At 40.6% G+C, this 21797-nt stretch overlaps 1 protein-coding gene across 1 annotated transcript; it reads left to right on the top strand.

Annotated features, from left to right (window-relative positions):
• Positions 1-889: 889 nt before the first annotated feature.
• On the top strand, positions 890-21087 carry stk35 (serine/threonine kinase 35). The gene is made up of 3 exons (XM_026154073.2): positions 890-1599; positions 3298-4107; positions 18338-21087. The coding sequence occupies exons 1-2, from the start codon at positions 1050-1052 to the stop codon at positions 4038-4040; spliced, it is 1293 nt and encodes a 430-aa protein (XP_026009858.1). The 5' UTR covers positions 890-1049; the 3' UTR covers positions 4041-4107; positions 18338-21087.
• The last annotated feature ends 710 nt before the right edge of the window (positions 21088-21797 follow it).

Below are 21797 nucleotides of genomic sequence, written 5' to 3'. Positions count from 1 at the left end.
TCTGCTCATCCATGTACAGCTCCCAGTTTAGTTTCACCAATGCCCTTTTGTTTGTACCTTTTTTGCTAGCCTCAATAAACGGCTAGTTGTTTGCTAAATCCACGCCACGTTCAGTTTTTGGTCTGCGTTTGAATCCTCTTTTGCAAACACATACAGTCTGCCCCAGCCAGACTGTGACACAAGGGTATTTGCTGAGACATTGTAAAGTTGTTTTGAGTAGTCACCAAAAAAGGAATAATAAAATGAAGTTGTTATTATTCTCAACTCAAAGAATACAATAATTCTTTATTTTCAGTAAAGAATTTTTAAATCATGTTAATTAAAAAGCCATGTAAACCATGCTTCTGTTTTGTATTTCAGCCCAAGGAATTGAACAAGAATTTTCTCCTTTTTCCTTAAAAGCGAGCAAACTGCGATAGATATGGAATGAGATTCTAAATTGTCTGACTTTAGATTTTTTTCGCATTTCCATGCAAACACTTTAATTTCTCAGAACTAACCGAGCACTACCACTGATAGAATGGCTGCAAGGCTTTTGAGGGTTCAATCTCAAAACCATAATAACCCCGTTCAGATAGTAAACTAGATAAACGTGTTGGTTTTTTCATCTATGCTCAGTTCGTGATAAAACATAAACTAGCGTACTGCCACAACACGGAATACTCATGCGTGGATCTGCCACAGGGTCCCTCTGTATGAGTAGGGCGAATAATTGAAGCTCACGGCCTTATCAATAAGCAGCCCCACGCGTGAGTACCGTCCCATCTGAAAATAAAAACAAATCCAGCATGCTGGCTCAATCTCCGCGAGCTACTTTCTCTCCCCACCAATCAGCGCGCCGCAGCTGCACGCTAAGCCACGCCTTCTGTTCTCTCGAGCTGGAACGTTTTGTTTATCGTGCCAAAGAAGTTGTTACAGCTTCGATGTGGCACGATTGTGTTCACTGTTAACACGCAGACTTTTTACATATCAAAGCACGCAGATAGAAGTAAGGACGTCGTAGCGTAGTGCAGGGTTAGAGTAATGACAAAGAAAGACGTCCAGCCTCCATGCTTACTTTTAACAAAAAAGAAGTTATGGATTCTAACGACGGTAGGAAGAGACGCAAGGTAAGCGGCTTTGTGCGGGGCTGCAGGCGGAGTGTGGCCGGAAAGATGAAACGAGAGATGAGCAAAGTCCTGCGCTCCATAGCGCTGGACGATAACAACCGTAAAGAGCTCGTGCAGGGGGAAGAGGACGACTACGACTGCTTCCCTATCAGTTTCCTCCGCAGTGACCTATTGGAGCCCCACTTAGTCGTGGCTCCCCGGTACAGCCTGCTACGAGAGGTCGGTCGTGGAAGCTACGGGGTGGTGTACGAGGCTGTAGCTCGGAAAACAGGGGCCAGGGTAGCGGTGAAGAGGCTGCAGTGTGACGCCCCGGAGAAAGTGGAGTTGGCGCTAGCCGAATTCTGGGCCTTGACGAGCTTGGAGAACCGACACCAGAATGTAGTCCAGCTGGAAGAGTGTGTCCTGCAGAGGAACGGTTTGGCCCAGAAGATGAGCCACGGAAACAAGAAATCCAAGCAGTATTTGCGGCTCGTGGAGACTTCACTCAAAGGTACACACGCTGCTGTTAGCCGTGCAGTATCACCAGTACAGTAATGAAAATACAGGAGCTGCTGTTGGAGCTTGTGTCGTGGTGATTTTACCGGCCTAAGAAATGCAAACTTTACGGTGCACCGTGTTAAAGCCTCGATGTCTCATCTGAGATGTCTCATTCAAGATCTAAGCAGAATGAGAAACGACAAAAGGCCATATTTAAATACCGCTGAAGTTTGGTAGTTACTGATAGGCAGTGTTAGCAGTATTGTGAGCCTGGTTTATTATTTATTCTATTTGACACAATGAATTTTTACACTCCGTTACAAATAAGAGAATGCTGCTGAGTTCACCAAAGTGCTGTAGACATAAGTTAAAAGGTGCAGGTTTCATTCACTAAAGAGCATTTAAAGCCAACTTCGTTGCAGCCTGCCGTGACGTCACTCCACTACTACCTATAGAAGGCACAGAAAAGTACACGGTGCTGCCCTGCTCACGAGAGAACACAGTGTACTACTTACAGCCTGCCCTTGTTAACTGAAATGTGACATGTTAAATAGCAATATTACAGTGCACTGTCAATGGCAGAGTTGTTACATTTTTAACTTAATATGATCAGTGCAATTTTAACCTATTTATCATATCGTTTGTTTACATTCATCAGCCCAGAGATACATTTAGTGATGTTTAAATGTGTCTTCAACAAACTGAAATTTAACATCATCTAACATCTTAATGCTGATGTTAAAAGCTGGGTTCTGAACAGGCCCAGTTTACAGTCTTGTTTTCTTTTAATAGCTTGCCTGTTATGTAAGTGTCACCACTGAGGCTCTCTGAATAAAATATTAATATGAAATATTAATCCTAAGCTGGGATCTCTTGGATCCATCAAGCAATGACAAAGAACGCTTGTAGATTTGAAACATTGAGAAGGATTTGATTTGTATCTTTTTGGCCCATCAGCTTTTGTGATCCACCTAACAAGTTTTTCAAATGCAGTCAGTGATCATGACACAAGCATGATAACTGAGTGCAGCCTTTGCTTAATGCCTGTGAAAATCTAGCAAATTCAATGTTATCATTGTGGACAGAAGTCTTTGAAGTGATGAGAAAGTAAATAACTCCCAGTGTCAATAGGAGCATGATTTGGTAATTTACCAGGACCTGTACAGAATGTCAGCTAATACTGGTGTATGGCAGCTACAGTATATTGATCATTTGGGCATTATGTAAACTGATAAGTCTTATCTGTCTATACTGTAACAATTCTTTAAGAACTAGAAATACAAGATTTTGTTCAAAGTAGTTTTCAAAAACCTCTGTACCCAGTTTGATCTGGCTTTAATAATGATTAGAAGTTTGAAACCTCAAGCACAGCTTTATTTTGAGTGGCGCAGCTAAATGTGTCAGCAGATTGTGATCTGTTGCATGCAATCACAAACCAGTGGCAGTACTTTTCCCTCCCTTCCTCTTTAAACGGTCCCACAGTGTACCATAACAGTAGCTTTTACCAGAATCTTGCAGTTGACTTTTAAAATTTTCTTTCCTGGAGAAAGAAATGGCGTGACTTGTTTGAGTCAATGACGGATTTTTCTTCAATGCTGGTCACTGTCACGGCAGGGAGCACGACCGGGTTTAACTGCTCAGCAGCTGACTTCATTTCGGTGTTTGACAGTCTTCATCCCACTGTTCATATCTGCTCCCTTTGTTGTTGCAGGAGAACGTATCCTGGGCTACTCGGAGGAACCATGTTACCTTTGGTTTGTTATGGAGTTTTGTGACGGTGGGGACCTTAACCAGTACATTTTGTCCCGCCGGCCTGATCCCCAGACCAACAGGAACTTTATGCGCCAGCTGACCAGTGCTGTGGCTTTCCTGCACAGGAACAGTATCGTCCACCGCGACCTTAAACCAGACAACATTCTTATCTCACAGAAGTCTGGTTTTCCTATTCTTAAAGTGGCTGACTTTGGACTCAGTAAGGTTTGTGCTGGTCTGACCTCCAGAAACGGTGAAGAACATCCCATAGCAGGAGCAGGTGCCAGAGGGAGCATCCAGAACAGCTCGGTCAACATAAACAAATTCTGGTTGTCATCAGCCTGCGGCTCGGACTTCTACATGGCTCCTGAGGTGTGGGAGGGTCACTACACAGCCAAGGCTGACATCTTTGCTCTGGGCATCATCATCTGGGCAATGATCGAAAGGATTACTTTTATTGATGCAGAGTCCAAGCGTGAACTGCTGGGTACTTATGTTCGGCAAGGCTCGGAAATTGTCCCTGTTGGGGAGGCTTTGCTGGAGAACCCCAAGATGGTGCTCCATATTCCTCAGAAGGCCAGAAGCTCCATGTCTGAGGAGGAGAAGAAACTCCTCCACGAGATGCTTGCAGTAAACCCTCAGGACCGACCGGACGCCCTCCAGCTGGAGGTGCGGATGGACCAAGTCACATGTGCTGTTTGACAGACAGCACCTCCTATAACCTCTTATTTCCCTTACCACTCAAAGAAGGGACCTTTCAACTTCCCAGGTAAGATTCATGTCTTTATAAACCATGACCTCATCTGTCTGTTAGGAAAGGAAGCACATTAACAAAAAAATGTTGTAACAGAAGAACTGTAATGCCAAGATTAATTGTTGTTGTTATCATGTGGTTAAATTAAACTTAATTTGTTAATCAGAGTTCACCAGAGGCCTGGCAGAGGTTAACATTTACTTACCTAATACATGCTGTGGGAAAGAGACGGTAAAGTGCTTAAATCGTATAGAATAAAGAACTATGAGTCGATGATTACATGTGGTTGGGAATTTAAATTGCTGAGTGGTCAATAAGGCCAGAAATGCCAGTCCATTTCATACTGAAGGTGAGCTTACTTATATCTTGGTTGCTACAGTACACAATCCTTCAGTTAAGAAATGTCCATTTCTTAATGTCCATTAATGTGCCGCTCAGGTGCGTCTGCCTCCCCTGCAGACCACACCCCGTTACACACACTAACGTGGTAAAATACATATTTAGGCAGAATTTTGCAAATATCTATTTTTTATTTTTTAGCAGCATAGTGCTTTTTTCCTATTATTATTCTTTTTTTTTTAAAAAGTCAGGTCAAGGCTCCAAAAGCCCAAAGGCGATATAAGGGTGGCGGCTCACAACAGTTTTTGTTTGCGACATGGATCATTTTAGTTCAGCTGGGTGTCTTTCCTTTTGTTATATTTCTTTAAGAGTTCAAAATGTGTTAAATAAATAAAAAAAAGTCATTTTCTTTGTAGCACTTCATGGATTTCATAAGCAACACACCTTAGTTGTTCACACAAAGCATAAAGGTAAAAAACAATATATACAGTGTTATCTTCATTTTAGATGTCAAAGTATTTGCGGCTCCCAGTGTTTTCTTTACATTGAACCCGGGTCCAAATGGATCTTTGGGTCTTAAAGGTTGCTGACCCCCTGTCTTAGAAGATTGATCGAGTAGATTGTGGACCATTTCTGTGGGACGAAAGACAAATTAGGCAGCATCTGATTAAAAATAAAATAATGAATTCATAATTTTGTCTTTGACTTAGTTATTTGTCACAATGTATTTGGCAGTCTGCAGAGGGCAAACTATTTTTGTGCCACATAGAGCTGGGCGATATATCGAGTTTTTAAAAAATATCGATATATTTTTATACGAGATATAAGATGTGACAATATCCTTTGTATCGATATAGTCTATGTTACGTTATAATTATACTTGTGGAGCCGCAAGTTTGCCTCTCTTTCGTCCACTTTCGTCTTTACGCAACGTTACTCGGCCTCTCCTCTCCTTCACTGAACACAACTCCCCCTCCTCCCCCATCGCTTCACCTGCAGGAAGCGACAAGATGGACACAGCAAATCTCCGTTAACGAGTTACTGCGCATCGCCCCGTGCGTGGGGCTGGACGGCGTCAACGTGTTAGCTAGCTAACCACGCTAACGAGCTAACCACGCTAACGCCATGCAGCCCAGAGGTGCTGCACGGACTAAAATCCTTTCATTTTCTCAAAAGTTGACAGCGCGCCTTATGTATGAATTCTGGTTGTGCTTGATGGCCGCGAACCGATTTTATGTGGAACACGGCGCTCAGCAATCTGTCAAAAAATGTTTTAGTACGACTTTAGTAAGCTACGGAGCTGCACCGCTTGATGGATTGTCGGAGCATTACGGCTGAGCCTCGCGGAGTGATACGTACTGTGCTTCAACGTAATATTACCCTACTGTGTATAAGGACCATAAATGGCACCTGTTAAGAGACGTGGTTGCGAAGCGGATTACAAACTCCAGGCTGTCAGTCACGCAGTACAAGTTGGGAACAGAGCAGCTGTGAAATCTGTCTTTGTTATTGTGCTCAGCGTCTTTTAGTTTACATTTTGACTGCACAATTGTGAGCTTTTTGTTATGCACAAAAACAACATTGTTTTCTTTTATTTATGGAGCATTATTATTTAATAAATGCTCATAATTTATTTTTGAGTAAATTTTATGTACATCTGCTCTATGTTAATAAAAGTGCCTGTGTGACATCTGGGACACAGCTTTGACTAAGAACTCTCTTTTTGTTCTTACTTTATGGCTTTAAAAAAATATATCGAGATATATATCTTATATCGCCATCCAGCTAAAAAATATCGAGATATGAATTTTGGGTCATATCGCCCAGCCCTAGTGCCACATACATATAGAAAAGTTTCCCTGTCAGTATTGTTGATATCATTGCTTTGGTACAGCTTGCGTTTGTCATACGTAACATAAGGGTCACCAACATTTTTATCTGTGATGGAATTTTGTTTGACTCGCCATTAAATACGAATTGACGAATTTGGGGAAAAAAAGCACAGTGGGCTTGGGTACAGGCTTTTTGTTACTAACTATAACCCAAGAGCCAAGTTATAATTAATTATAATGACGCGTTTGAAAATGAATTAGAAAAGCAGTTATCTCTGTCCTCTGCTGATCTCTTGATCCATGGGAACCAAAGCCTCAGGTGACATCCTAGACCTGTCCCTTCACTTCACATACACCCAACTTCTGCTGACGTCTTGCCAGAGCTTCGCACGTCACTGCAGGATTAACTGAGGTAAAAATATCTCCGTATTCAAAATGAGGGATTCATTTTAAATGATCGTGTTTGACAAAACAAGTCTTGCTTAAAATGAACGAACAAATACAAAAGCGTTTATGGTAGGTGAGAGGAGGCGTGTCCATGTCCTCAGGGGAGAGGAGAGGGTGGTTCAGGAAGACTGCTGCGTGATCAGTACTGGGAACCAAACGGGGTACAACCCTGGCCTGAGGGCAAACAGCGTGTGTGTGTGTGTGTGTGTGTGTGTGTGGGAGAGGGGGGGCAGTGTGAGAGTGAATCAGAAAGCGTTGAATAAGCCTTCTGGATCTTTGGCATTTGTACAGTAAATGTGTTTTATGTGGTTTGTTTTCACACCTGACAGTTTTGGAAAACACTGACTTCAGTTTTTATCACCACAGAGACTGTTCAATAAACCTCTCGTGATACACAGCCTGGCTTATTTATGATCAGTGAAAACTTGGCCTGACCTTATGCTCAGTGTTGTTCTGAAGAGGGTGATATGTAAATCTCACTTTGGATTATTCTGAAAATGATTAAAAACCCCACAATGTTCCCTGCTTTAGCCCTAACTCGTACCACTTTACCCAGCTCTTTCATACTTGGTTATGTGCCTTTGTGATCAGTGTGCAGTGGGAAACACCAGGGCATCAAACAGATTTTAATATTAGACAAAGATAAGCCAACAACTAATGTCTACAAATGAACATAATTCAACAATAACAAAGAGACTGAGCAAAAATCGCAAAGCTGAAAACCACTGTAGACCAAAAAGAATGCAAAGGCTCATCTCACATTTCCAGATGTTTCTTAATAAAAAACATCTGGGTGAGCCACAAGATATTTGAAAATATTTTGTCGACTAATAAAACAAAGGTTGAACTTTCTAGAAAGTTTTCATCCCATTAAACCTGACATAAAAACGTACATAGCATTTCAAATAAAGAACACCAACAGTCAAACATGGTAGTAGCATGGTGCTCTCTACCAGAACATCCTGAAGGAGAATGTGCAGCCATCTGAAGCCCAGTTTTTGCAGCAGGGCGATGACACCTGAAGTCTACCTCAGAGTGACCCCCCCCCCCCCCCCCCCAAAAATAAACCCCCTCAAAATATAGATTATAGTCAAAGTCCAGCATTAAAATCCTATTGAAATGCTTTGGGGTGACCTTAAACAGGCAGTTTATGTTAGAAAATCAGTGTGGTTGAATTTAAAAAATTCTGCAAAGAAAACTTGGCTAAAATTCCTCCAAAGTGAAAGACATTTATCGCAAAAACCTTGATTGAACTTCTGGTAGCCAAGGTTTGCACAACCAGCATTAGGTAGTTACTTTTTCATTTAGGCCAGGACCAGTTGCGTTGGATAAATCTACATCCTGGACCTAGATATAGAAGCAGAGGAATGGTCAAGGGTGCAGCTAGCATCCTGGTATCAGTAGCACAGTTGGATACGTTAAGCTGTGTTGTCAGGCTGCTGAAAGCTGATGCCTCTCGTTTTAGGGCCCACTGTGGTGGGGCTCCAATCCAAGTAGAAATCCTTGACTGTTAATTTTCAGGGGAACTGACTGGAGCATGAGAGTAGTGATGTAACTTCTGAACCCAGCACCAAGATAAGCCAGCTTTTCAGGAGACTTGCCTGATTTGAGGGGTGGTTTTGAAGAGGGGAGGAGTAGAGCCAACGAAGGAGCTTTTGCTGGTGGGTAATCTTCATTTATTGAAGCTTATAAAGTTGCAATTTTGACAAGATGGCAAGCGAGTGACTGGAGCAGAGAGAAGAAATGTGCAGAATGAATGTGACAGACCTGATTATTGTTTGGTAGTGCCAATGGCTGCCTAATGGTCCTGCAGCATGGCACGTGGTGTTTGGTGTTGTGCTGTAACCATCCAGACAGCCTAAAGTTTGTTAGCCTTAAGTATTGACTACAACGTTTAGGCAAAATTTTATGCAAGTTGTTTTTCTGGAAAAGGGATAAAAAGTTTAAACATTAAAATTCAATTTTAATCAGAAAATTGGCCTGAGATATTTCTACAAAGAGGTACAGAACAGTATCAAGCTTCCTAAGCTTGGTAATCCTTATCAGCCTTGTTTTTTTTCTAATCCTACAACCTGCTGATCCCTACTCAGTAGCTGAATCTTTGTGACAGTGTTTGTTGTTAGCAGTGTGGAGAGATGCTTAAACCTTAACTGGAAGACACTCATTCACTCACCCATTCAAATAACTGAATTCAGGTGTTCCAGTCACTTCCATCACCACAGGTGTGTAAAATCAAGCACGTTGGATTGTAGACTGCTTTTACAAACGTGTGAAAGAATGAATTGCTCCCAGAAGCTCAGTGAATCCTAGTGTGACACTGCGCCACCACCTGTGCAACAAATCCAGCTGTGAAATGTCTTTGCTCTTGAGAATTTCAGTCAACTGCTTGTTGTTATTATTACAAAGTAGAAGCAACTGGGAATGCCAGTGCCTCAGCCACAAAGTGATAAGCCACGTAAAATCACAGAGCGGGGTCAGGCGATGTTACGGTGCATAATACGCCGAGGTCGCCAACTTTCTGCAGTCAGTGTAGCTCAGGAAGTCAAGCAGCTCGTCTACTAATGCGAAGGTTTGACTGCTTCAGTTCGCATGTCAGATATTTGTGAATGGTAGATAGGAAGCACTTACTCATTGAAAAACGCATGTTTGAATGGGTGTGACTAAGTGGATGTACAAAGAGCTTTGAGTACTCATGTAGAGTAGTGCCATATAAGAACCAGTCCATTTATTCGCTGCAGACTTCCACACTTCAAGTGACCTTTATATTAACTGAAGAACAGTGCATAGAGAGCAGCTGCATCAAGCCTTACCAATGCACTGCAAAAGTGTTGGAGACTGTAGTTTAGTCTCACTGACTGCTTTGTTCTTCTTTGTTTGTTTTAATACGAAAGCTTACATGAAAAGGAACAGACTGTGTTTTTTCCTGTTTTGGAAGTGGATAACATCCATATTCCTGCCCTGTCGTGCACTGCAAACAGGACAGCATTGTAGCCTACCCACTGTAGATATATCAGGACAACATTGTAAAATTATGGATTATTTTATTCATAATATCAGGATAGAATAACTACTTTTGCGGCAGTGTGTGCATGAAAATGTCCTGGTGAGATTGTTTAGAATGAAAACCTTTTGTAGTGCATCAAATGGCTGTTCAGGCGATGCTCAGCGACCTAAATCATTCTCCTGTTTGTTTGAACTTGAACTCTCCACTTGCCTGGATTAAGCATTCAGCTCCACAGTACTGTTCGCTGTCACAGACCTCATTCTGTGACGTAAGGTCTCTCAGACCTGAAGATGCCACTGCATGTTAGCTTCCTGTCGCAGACTGGCCTCATTCTCTCGTGTCATGATTGGATAGCATGTTACGCAACAGGAACGGCTCACAGCATGGCTGTGGTTCAGTGGAAAACCCTGAGGGATTAGTGTTTGTAAGCACACAGAGAGAAGGGGAGGCTGTAGTTTTTGCTGCTTGTGCATATTTACTGGATATCAGGACATGTTTGACTGAGGGAGAAACCATCACACTCACCAATTTCAGACCAACGAGGAAAAGCACAATGTGTTGAATCTGTGGCTATCTTATGATCTCTCATCCAGTCAGCACGACGATGATGTCTTATTTTCTATTAATGAGATGTAGAAAGAATAAAAAGCTTGTGTGTGTGTGTGTGTGTGTGTGCGCGTGTGCGTGCGTGGGTACAGGTAAATGAGCTTTGCAATGTGAGCTCTGGAAAACTGAAAACTGCATGTGCCTGTATACAAGTCATTTGTACTGAGTGATGAGCACAGACTTGGAAAGTAACTGAGAGTAAACGAAAAACACAAAGTAAAATTACTGCTCAGCGTTTTCTTGCTGAATGAGTTCATCTGGATGCAGCAGTGTGGTAACTGGAGATCATAGAGGAGGAAAAAATGCTCTTGATGCGACTTAAATTTTCTCAACTTAACAACAATATTGTTACAACCACGTCGTGTTTGACGCACAACATGGTTGTAAATGAAGGTTGGGCGATTGGACGATATATCGATGATAGGCTGAGCGTTTCACTGATGGTTTTTACAAGAGATTTATTTATTTGCCCATGAGTAAATTTGCTAATAATGTTGGTCGAAGCTAACCGAAGCAGTCGATGGGAAAAATGATAGCGCTGAAGAGTGCGCCCAAACGTTTGTTTACTTAAACTCACAACAGAAAAAAAGAACGGCAGCAGCCTACGTTCAGAAATAAACAAAAAGATTTTATTGAAATAAAAACCCACAATGGTGCGGAGGGAAACAACGAGAAGCTTTCTTCTTTTTTCCACTCTAACCTTATCTGCTTACAGACCAAACAACAGATACAAAAAGTCAGTTAAAAATCAAAATATTTATCACCAATCGTCGGTTTTTGGACTGACGACTGTCGGTTGGAAAACTGTTACATATTCTCCAACCTTATAGTAAATACCTGGGAGGCTCACTTAGGCTGCCAGAAACTGGAAAGTCCAGGCTAACAAGCCACCAGCTCAGTCATGTGTGATAGGCAAATCACTCCTTGTGTGATTCAAATGAGCATTTTCTTATGTGTGCAGTGAGTCTTCTCATTTGTGATTACACTGACAGTCCAGAATACAGTCTGTTGGCTGTCAGATACAAGGAGAGATTCATGGCATTTTCCTTCTCTTTAAAAATGCTCCATCTTAGTACTTTGTTTTCAGTTCTGTTGTTACAGGTGGATAAAATCAAGCACGCTTACTTTTACAAGTTGAGAGGGCTGAGTAACAACAAAAACTGAACATCAGGAACTTTATGGCTGGACTGCTCCTGTGAGTGTAATGTGTAGGTGGCCCTTTGAATCTAAATTCAAAGGTTTAAGCCCTTTATATCTGGTTTTCTTTATGTGCAATTAATTACTTTCATTCTAATTCTGAGCATTGTGTGGCGTATGACATTTCAGAATACTATAAATCATCATTATAGGACAATTTAACAAATATAGATTATTAAATATTATTATAGTGCAGGCTTCTGTCTTACAACATGATCATCACGTTCTCCAGTTTCCCCTGAAGGTGAAGTAGAGCAGCTCGCCTGCTAAGTGGAAGGCTGGCGGTTCAGTGCCTGCATGCCAAACATCTGTGGGTATGAACCCCAAGTAACATTAGGTATAGAGAAAACATGCTTGTGTATATGAGGCGCTTTGCATGCATGTTTCCTTGTATAGAGAAATGTGGCGTATGCAGAGAATGATTCTGATTTACTAACATGCACAAGGCGGGTGTGTAAGAATGTTTCCACCCACGTGTCATTTGCGCTGTGGTCAGTAACATACAACATGGATACATGTGTTTTTGTGTTGTCTTCATAAAGGACATAGTTTGAAAGGTGGCATCGGATGGCCGGGGTGGAATATTTAGTGACATGAGTCAGCATTGATGTCCATGTGCGTTGTGCGTGACATCCCCTAATCCACCCCCACCCGCTCCTCTGCTGGACAATGAGATGAGAGTGCTGCTTTTGGTTGATGGCTTATGGGAGCTTTGGTCAGGAACATTTTGTCTTCTTGTGTGCAGCCGTGTGTCACTGCTATCCAGTCCAGAGCAGTGTAAGCTTCTGTACTGCACACACGTACGGTCCTTACTTTCAGGAATTCTTTTGATTTCATATGAGCTTTTTCAGCATGTTGTCCTTGCCACGGACACAAGAATGCTTATGTGCTATAAAGACAATGCGTTTGATGCTTTCACTCTTCATATGGCTTTTAGTACTCTAAAACAGAGAGGATGCTGATTGTGGACAGCAGCCTGAAGGCACAGTATGCCATGTTATGTACGGGCTCAGAAAGCGTGGGCTATTACAGGGCGGCTGAGAAATGCTGAGAAGCAGTCTTTACGAGAGTTTGGGAGAAAGCGTGATGAGCACACTGGTTTGTTCTTATGTAACATTGTTGTAAAAACAGGCTAGCTGAGTGGCTGCAGCGCTTGTAAATATTTCCTTTGGGTCCTCGGGGCTCTGAGGAAGAACTGCAAAAACCAGTTCTTACACAAGTGATCACAACGAAGCACCTCACCGTGTTCTGTGGTGTATTCAGAAGCAAAAAGACTAAAAGCTCAAGCCAACCCCTGCTTCTAGGCTTGGATGTCTATAATTTACGATAGGCAACCTTCCTGTACAGCCCAGCAAACCACCTTTTCTCACAGTGAATAACATAGAGCCACATCTCTTCCACTCTGCTGTCTCCATTCACAGCAGCTGTGTTGGATCTAATGGTGTGTAAGCTCTTTACATGATGTTAATCTGCTGACAGTCTGCATGCCATCAACCACAGACTCACAACTCTGTGGTGGCGCTGTCATGCTTTGTTCTCCTGCTTATTTCTCTTTGGTTAAATGTTGCCAACTGTGGCTAACTTCATTTTGACTTGTAAATAATAAATAGAAACCGTTTGATCAGCAGAAAGTGAGGATTTTGACCAACAGGAAGAGGGTTTGACATGGTTTGATATCTTTGGGTTTTGAACCTTTGTTGGAACAGAACTACACATATTTCACAATAAAATAACAAACAATGACTGTAATACCTGCTGTAAGGTGGCTGAGGAAGTAGAGTAGATCATCTGCCAATCAGAAGGTTGGAGTGTTCTTTTCCCAATACTTCATATGAAAAAAAGCTTTGGGTGATCAGTTAAAGTAGAGGAGTGCTCCATAAATACTAGTCCATTTACGATTTGTCATGTTGGGATTGCACACTGGAAATCATGTGCTTCTTTTTCAGTTTCATCCATAGCTGTTGTTTGTGTCCCCTCATTCTTTGTGTTGTGGCACAGTTCCTAACATTTGTCCTGACATTTAACAGGGTTGCAGCATTAAAGGTCAGATTAGCATCACTCACATCCTAAATATCTGCTCATGAGAGAACAACATATTTGTTGTGGTCAAATCATGGTTCAGTGGTTAAAACTCTCACAGCAGAAAGCTCCTGGTTTGAACGTTGGCCATTCTGTGTCAAGATTTCATCCAGATACGGCAGTTTCTTCCCACACCCCATAGATGACGACATTAATTTGAATATTCTATATTTGCCATAAATGAGATTTAGATAAGGTGTGCAGGATAAAGCAGTGTATGAATGTATGGTTAAATCTGGCTTGTAGTCTAAACTGCTTGGAGTGATAAGTAAGAGTAGAAAGTTGCTGTGTGTGTTTGCTGCCTCTGGCAGTCCTACCACTTCCTGTAAGATACTGGTCTCCACTGCTGCTTTTTAATGAGGCAGTCTGCCTTTGAGTTATAAAACAAGAGGAGGCAGCAGGCCGTAGTTCTGTCCAGGATATACTGAGCTTCCACCTGGCCTGTTTTCTTTATTACACTTGCTTATAAAGAACGTTAAACAGAATAATTACATGTTGAATTCAGTGAAAGTGGAGTTTCACATTTTTAACCTTTTTAGTTTAACGACGGCTAGTTTCAGGACGAGAAAACACGACTAACTAGACTTAAAGCGTTGATTTCTCTAATGGTAACACAATGTGCTGTTTAAAACTAGCGATGCTACCTTCATTTGACTTCCAGTGTGGATTAAACACACAGGGAAAACCTCTGTGCAGCACCTCATGCTCCAATCAGACAGCGAAGAAGAAAAAATACACTTAAAATGCTAAATATTATATGAAAACATATTTATACCAAAAAATGTTTACAGTATATTAAAATATGACAAATTAACATCTGAAAAATAAATGGCGACTGAAAGTGTTGCACATTGTGCCGGGCATTATGGATGCACATTGTTCTATGTTCCATTATGCTATTTTTACTCCCGTAGTTTTTGTGAAATATTTTCTTTCTCTATACAAAGTAAAATAATTTAGGCATCTTACATCTTAAACTTAGCACTGTGTGTTTGTACTTGTCTATTTTCCCCCATTTATACCCTTTGTATTACTACATTTATTGCTCATGTCAGACGTGTGCGTCCTGCTAAGCTGATCCACTTTTGTCCATAGCGTGTGCTGTGATGTTATGCAACATATGAAAAGAGGAACAAAGCGCTGCCAGCCTGAGCTGTTGCATGTCAGCCGGTGAGCTATTATTAGAGCAGTTCTGAACCAAACATGGACACATCCAACAGCAGGAAGTATGGCTGTGTGCGGCAGTGCTGTCATTTTTACTGCAGGTAGACACATACAAATGTGCACCATTCTACTTTTGCACCCAGTGACCTCAGTGCCTTTGCTATAGCATCCCTGTGCAGTGCACATTTCTTTTCGTTATAGTAGTTTGCAGAGCTCTTCAGACGAAACGCCTCTGTTATAGGGTTTGATTCAGAAGAGATCTAAATCATTTTGCATGCCACATATTACAGTGAGAGAAAATAGTTGATCTGCTGCTGAATTTGTAAGTTTGGTCAAGAAATGAATAGTCTCTATATTGATAGTTTCATTTTGATAGAGAGGGACAGAATATCAATCAAAAATCCAGAAAATCTATTTTGAAAGTTATGGATTGATTTGTACGTCATTGAGTAAAATCAGTAATTGATCCTCTATAAAGTAGCCAGAGTTCTGATTGGCTGTGTACCCATGCAATACACAGATTACAGATTGTCAGTCAGATACTCCTGATCTCAACACATACGTTGAGATCAGGAATGAACATTAGGGATAAGAGACCTGCACAATGCTGGAATGGGCTACAGACAATTAGCAAGATCTGTTGGTGCGAGTATTCAGAACTGGAAGAAATACACTGCTCAGAAACATTTTAATCAGATTCTAGCTTCAAGTCAATGAAATGTCTGAGATATTGATCTCATCAATTAGTTCAGTTGTATTTATATAGTGCAAAATCCCAGGAGGAGTCGTCTCAATGCGCTTTATATAGAAAGGTAAAGACCCTACAATAATAATAATAATAATAAAACATACCACCAAGGCAACAAAGGTGTGGTTAAAGAAAATTAATGTCATCGAGTGGCTTAGCCTCCCCCTCCCCCAGGAAATCTGTGGAGGGAGGTGATGCTTCAAGTTGTCGAGTGTAATCCAAGAAACCAAATAGTCTGGCTGACATTCTGTCTCTACTACTATAAAATTAGAGACTGTTCTTTGGAAGTAAGCAAAGTTACAAATTCAGACGAGTATCAAATAATTTTCCTCTAGTGGATTCATTATATTGGAATTATACTCAAAAGAAAACGAGTCTTACCTGGCGGGCTTGACTAAACTAGTTTGTGTTTTCTAATTTTTTTCCAACCTGTTCTGGCTGTGCGAATAAATATGCGAATAAACATGCAAGGCAAGGCAAGGCAAATTTATTTGTATAGCACAATTCAACAACAAGGTGATTCAAAGTGCTTTACAGAGACATTAGAAACAAAAACAAATAAAAAGCATGATTTAAAATTGATTAAAACAAGCAAACAAACAAACTAACTAAACACACACATTTCACACCTGTTCGCGCGATCTGAACCGTTTTCGTAAGGGGAGCTACCAGTCCTTCTGTGGACGAGCTACTTTCTATTTTAAATTCCCTGAATTTAAAATACTCTCTAGACCCAGTCTAGACCCAGCTGGGGAGCTACCCAGAGCTCTAAACCCACTTAACAAACAAACAAACAAACAAACAAACAAACAAACAAACAAACAAACAAACAAACAAACAAACAAACAAACAAACAAACAAACAAACAAACAGTATATAAAATCCAAACAAACAAACAAACAGTATATAAAATCCAAACAAACAAACAAACAGTATATAAAATCCAAACAAACAAACAAACAGTATATAAAATCCAAACAAACAAACAAACAGTATATAAAATCCAAACAAACAAACAAACAGTATATAAAATCCAAACAAACAAACAAACAGTATATAAAATCCAAACAAACAAACAAACAGTATATAAAATCCAAACAAACAAACAAACAGTATATAAAATCCAAACAAACAAACAAACAGTATATAAAATCCAAACAAACAAACAAACAGTATATAAAATCCAAACAAACAGTAGATAAAATACAAACAAACAAACAAACAGTAGATAAAATACAAACAAACAAACAAACAGTAGATAAAATCCAAACAAACAGTAGATAAAATCCAAACAAACAGTAGATAAAATCCAAACAAACAGTAGATAAAATCCAAACAAACAAACAAACAGTAGATAAAATCCAAACAAACAGTAGATAAAATCCAAACAAACAGTAGATAAAATCCAAACAAACAGTAGATAAAATCCAAACAAACAGTAGATAAAATCCAAACAAACAGTAGATAAAATCCAAACAAACAGTAGATAAAATCCAAACAAACAGTAGATAAAATCCAAACAAACAGTAGATAAAATCCAAACAAACAGTAGATAAAATCCAAACAAACAGTAGATAAAATCCAAACAAACAAACAAACAGTAGATAAAATCAGTAGTTAATGTAAGTTTTTAAATTTAAGCTTAAAAGTGTGGATTTGGTGCTTTATTCAAATGCAGCTGAGAATAGGTGAGTCTTCAACCTGGATTTAAATAAACTGAGTGTTTCAGCTGATCTGAGGCTTTCTGGGAGTTTGTTCCAGATATAAGGAGCATAAAAGCTGAATGCAGCTTCTCCGTGTCTGGTTCTGACTCTGGGAACTGATAAAAGACCGGATCCAGATGACCTGAGGGATCTGGAAGGTTCATACTGGGTCAGGAGGTCTCTGATGTATTTTGGCCCTAAACCATTCAGAGCTTTATAGGCCAGCATCAGAACTTTAAAGTCTATCCTCTGACGGAATAAACATGCGAATAAACATGCGAATGTTTCAATCTTGTGACCTTTATTGTACATTGTGGAAAAGAAGATCTGGTGATTTCAATAGGTTTGCAGATGTTTAACTTAAACTCACGTGATAGTTCACTCCGCTGTACTTTTTAGATTACAAAGTGATGTTGTATATTTCTGCTGATGACTTAATCAGTATAATTGTCACGATTTGCACTGGCAGACTGTGTGGAGGGAGAAAGAGGACCCAAATGCAGACACTTGGAACGAAACTATAATTTAACAAAAGGCAAGCAGTCTATTTGTGGCGGGGAAAGGTACAAAACAAAAAGGCAGATGCACACTGAGGCGAAACTAACTAGAACTAAGCTGGGAGAAACTAAACACAACAAAGAACAAAACCTTGAATATGATTAAAAACCTGAGCATGGAAAAACACGGAGGTGTGGACATGATGAGAACTCAGCAGACAACCTGACAACGAATGAATGAAAACGCAGACCAAATGCACACAGGAGATCAGGGGATGTGAAACTAAACACAATGAACATGGGACACCAGACCTCTTCAAAATAAAACGGGAAACGTAATGAGATGCAGACATGAAACACATGAAGGGTGAGGGAGACTTAAACACCGAGGAATCTAAGAAACGATGAACTATAACAGGACAACATTGGTAATACAGAAATGAACTTAGATAATCTAATGAACGTAAACATAAACATCAAAATATATTACATCTCAAACCACTGGGTCCAGTGACCCATTATGGTGACAGTATTATTACTTTTGCTACTGATTTGTTCTTTCTGAAATGACTTTTGCTCCTTTATGCTGACCTGCTAATTCTTTGTCCCTACATCTGTGTCCTACACAGGTATCGACTCCAGTGGAAAAACGGACCCTGACAAGCTGAATTGTGAGGAATCTTCAATCATAATTTAAGCACAGAGTCACAGACTGCTCACTCCAAAACAGTCTGGACCAGTCTGCAAGTCAAACCACAATGACGCACTTCCAACTCCACGTAGTTCCAACACAGTCACTGTGGTGCTTTGGACTGGGGACGAATGGAGCACATAGTTTCTCTGAGAGCGACCTGGGCATGAAACTGTGCGTCTGTTTTGTAGTGGTGGACTTTTGTTCCCATCCTTCCCAGTATAGGCCTGTTCTTCCTTAATTGTGTAAGGTCTGTGACTGTGGCACAGGTTACTGTTTGTCATTGCACTCTACTGTACCAGTATTCAATCATTGTACTAATGATAGCAGTAGCTGTAAACGGTTGACATTCACCTCCCAGTGCAACCTTGTGCCTTAACAATGATGTACACCAAGTGCACTTTGATTTCTAAAACTATTTTGTGGGTCGCTTTTGAAAGTTCACACCAAGAAGGAAATTTACTGGAACCACTTTCATCTCATGTAAGCTGAGCAACTGAGTCTTCTGCTTTCAGTGGGGTTTGACACAATATTCCAGGCTGCATTAATATCATATGGGAAAGTGCCCCCCTCTGTCCAAACACTGAAGCACAATCATGAAACTGAAGCTGAGACATTGATTTAAACCAATGACAGGTGAAGTGATTAATGTTGATTACATTGAGGTCAGTTCTACAGCACAGTGAGTAGCACTGTTCCCAACGTCTGGTTTCATGGAGGCCCTCTCAAAACCAACGGGGCCCGAGGCATCCCAACATGCTAATGCCAGACACAACAGGACACCCCCAGAGTTTCTTCCTGTCAGTGTCCTGACAGGTCGGAGGTGTTTCGGGGTCGTGATCAGTGTCGCACTGGAGAAACACTGTGCGCATATGATCAGTTCTGTGCTCTAAAGGAAAAGTAGCAGGCCTGTATCAGCTCCACACAACCCTTCAGCAGGGAGTTCACACTATCCTATTGGCCGTTTGTTCCTGATTAATCCAAAGAGCACCTGATGGAAAAGCGCATCTATGTGGTAACGTGTAGTCATCCATGTTGAAAAGATACTGAGGATGGTTCTGTATTCTTTTGAATGGTGCAGCGTGAATCATGTGTATCGGGTCATATCTAAGCAGCACTGACCTGTTTATGGCAGAAGGACCTCTGATTAGCATCTGGAGACCATTCCCCAAACCAGCCACTGAAGTGTGTTAGACTCTTTGCAGTGTTGAGTGATGCTGTGGTTGGACAGACGCTTGTGGTTGGCTGATCGGAGCCCCTGTAACTCCTGGGAAACTTCTGGGATTTTTGACTTGACTTGTGAAAACTGGTCACTCCAGAAAATGAATAAAGCCATGGGGCTTGAAGGAAAAGAGCAAAATACAACACAGCAACTTTAGAAGGAGAGCGCAGTGTTAGATAGCTCTTCTAGCCTTCACTCCAGCATAGACCCGAGGAGCTCCTTTGGCTTTCACATTGCTGTATTACATGGTAGTATAATACAGTAGATTTTGAGGTGTTTTGTGATGTACCTCTACCTCATTCTCTGCACTCTGAAACCTCTTTCTTAGCTTTACTGTCTCTGTAGCAACCTTATCTTAGTCTGTGATACAAGACGCACTTTGAGTGGGATAGATTTTTACCTCAGACTCAATGACTTATTTTAATTCAACCTCTCACTGATATTTTTTTTTCTTTTTTTGCTTAGTGACAACGAATCCCATTGTAACATCTACATCTGCAGGGTCTTCTGTCATAGATACTGTATAACAGAGCAATAAATATGTTGTCTTTAGTCAACAATGACAGATCCAGCTCAGAATAGTTTTAATGGCAGTTTGTGAAACAGACATAAATTTTAATTGGTTATGGTCATGGACATGAAGATGTGTGGGTAAGAAATAAATTAAACAAATGGTGACAGAAAGTCACAAGTCTACATACACAAACACATAGATTGGATTGCTTAAAGTATTTCCATAAGAACAGTGTTTGAAGGCGGATTCGCCTGCAGAAACATTGAAACCTGGCCAAGCAGTGCGAGTCAGTGTTGTTGTGGGACCTCACAAACATGTTTGTAATGTTTACACACTTTTAAACTCGTTGTGAAGCATACTGAGATGTGCACCCATACTAATTCCTTGGATCCATTTCTGAGCCGTTTGTGGTGAATGCTAACACAACTTGAATGTGTTATTAAATTTGTGGTGAGTTTAAACGTTTGGAGTTTTGCTAATAGGCTAGCGTAACATAGACGGTCTTCCTTTTAAATTTTTGGGTTGTTGAATCTCTCCTGCTGCTCAGGAGTTTTGGTCACATTCATTTTTCTATAAGCACTAAAGACGAGGTTGATACCAAACTGTTATTCCTAAAGGCTTTACACACCTGCCCTGCTGCCACTTTCTGTACGAGTTAGCTCGTTTAGTTCTCTCGAGACTCGTAACGATTCCACTTTAAAACACTTTACTATGCAAAATGGTTCTGCCACAATGTGAGCACCACACAGAGCCACACCGTTCACAAGCTGTTGTAAGATCTTGAATTCCTCTAGTGCTGATTTCCAGTGGGTGCAGAAATGTTTCTTTGACATGTTGTTACATAAATACTGTTTTTGTAACTAAAGCTGACAGGAGCCATTAGAGAACCAAGAAAGCATTGTTTTTCTGTAACTATGTAACTATTCTCGGAATAAATGGTTAAAACTGTAAATGTCTGCATCATGTGTGTTACGTGTGAACTTTATTTTGTTTACAAAGTCACATCATAGCTGTCTTCCTTATTGGATGAAAATCAGATTCTTTAACAAATGTAATATAATGTTGGGATTAGGGAAATAAGTTTAAAAAAGCATTTTAATTATGGTTGGGGGCAGAAAACTTTCAGAGTGAAAATAAATGTGAGTCAGTACAATGAAGTCATGGATGCAAGCATGCAGTCTGCATTTCCTCAGCTGAACCGTTTGACACTCAGGACAATTTTGTCAAACCACCGGAAAAAAAACAACTTTATATATTCACTAGTAATTTAATATCTACAGTGGGGCAAAAAAGTATTTAGTCAGCCACTGATTGTGCAAGTTCCCCCACTTAAAATGTTGACAGAGGTCAGTAATTTGCACCAGAGGTACACTTCAACTGTGAGAGACAGAATGTGGAAAAAAAAATCCATGAATCCACATGGTAGGATTTGTAAAGAATTTATTCGTAAATTAGGGTGGAAAATAAGTATTTGGTCACCTCAAACAAGGAAAATCTGGCTCTCACAGACCTGTAACTGTCATGATCCTGGGTCCTTTTGACCCAGCATTTGTTTTCTCTTCGATTTTGGTTCTGTTCTTCCTCTGTTTAGTGTTTACTCTGTTCTGCCCGTGTGTTCCTGTATCTAGTCCGCGTTTCTTAGTTTGTGTCCCTTCATGTGCA

Source organism: Astatotilapia calliptera, chromosome 20 (genome assembly GCF_964374335.1).
Source record: "Astatotilapia calliptera chromosome 20, fAstCal68.1, whole genome shotgun sequence".
NCBI lineage: Eukaryota > Metazoa > Chordata > Actinopteri > Cichliformes > Cichlidae > Astatotilapia > Astatotilapia calliptera.
This window is presented reverse-complemented; position numbering and strand designations above follow the sequence as displayed.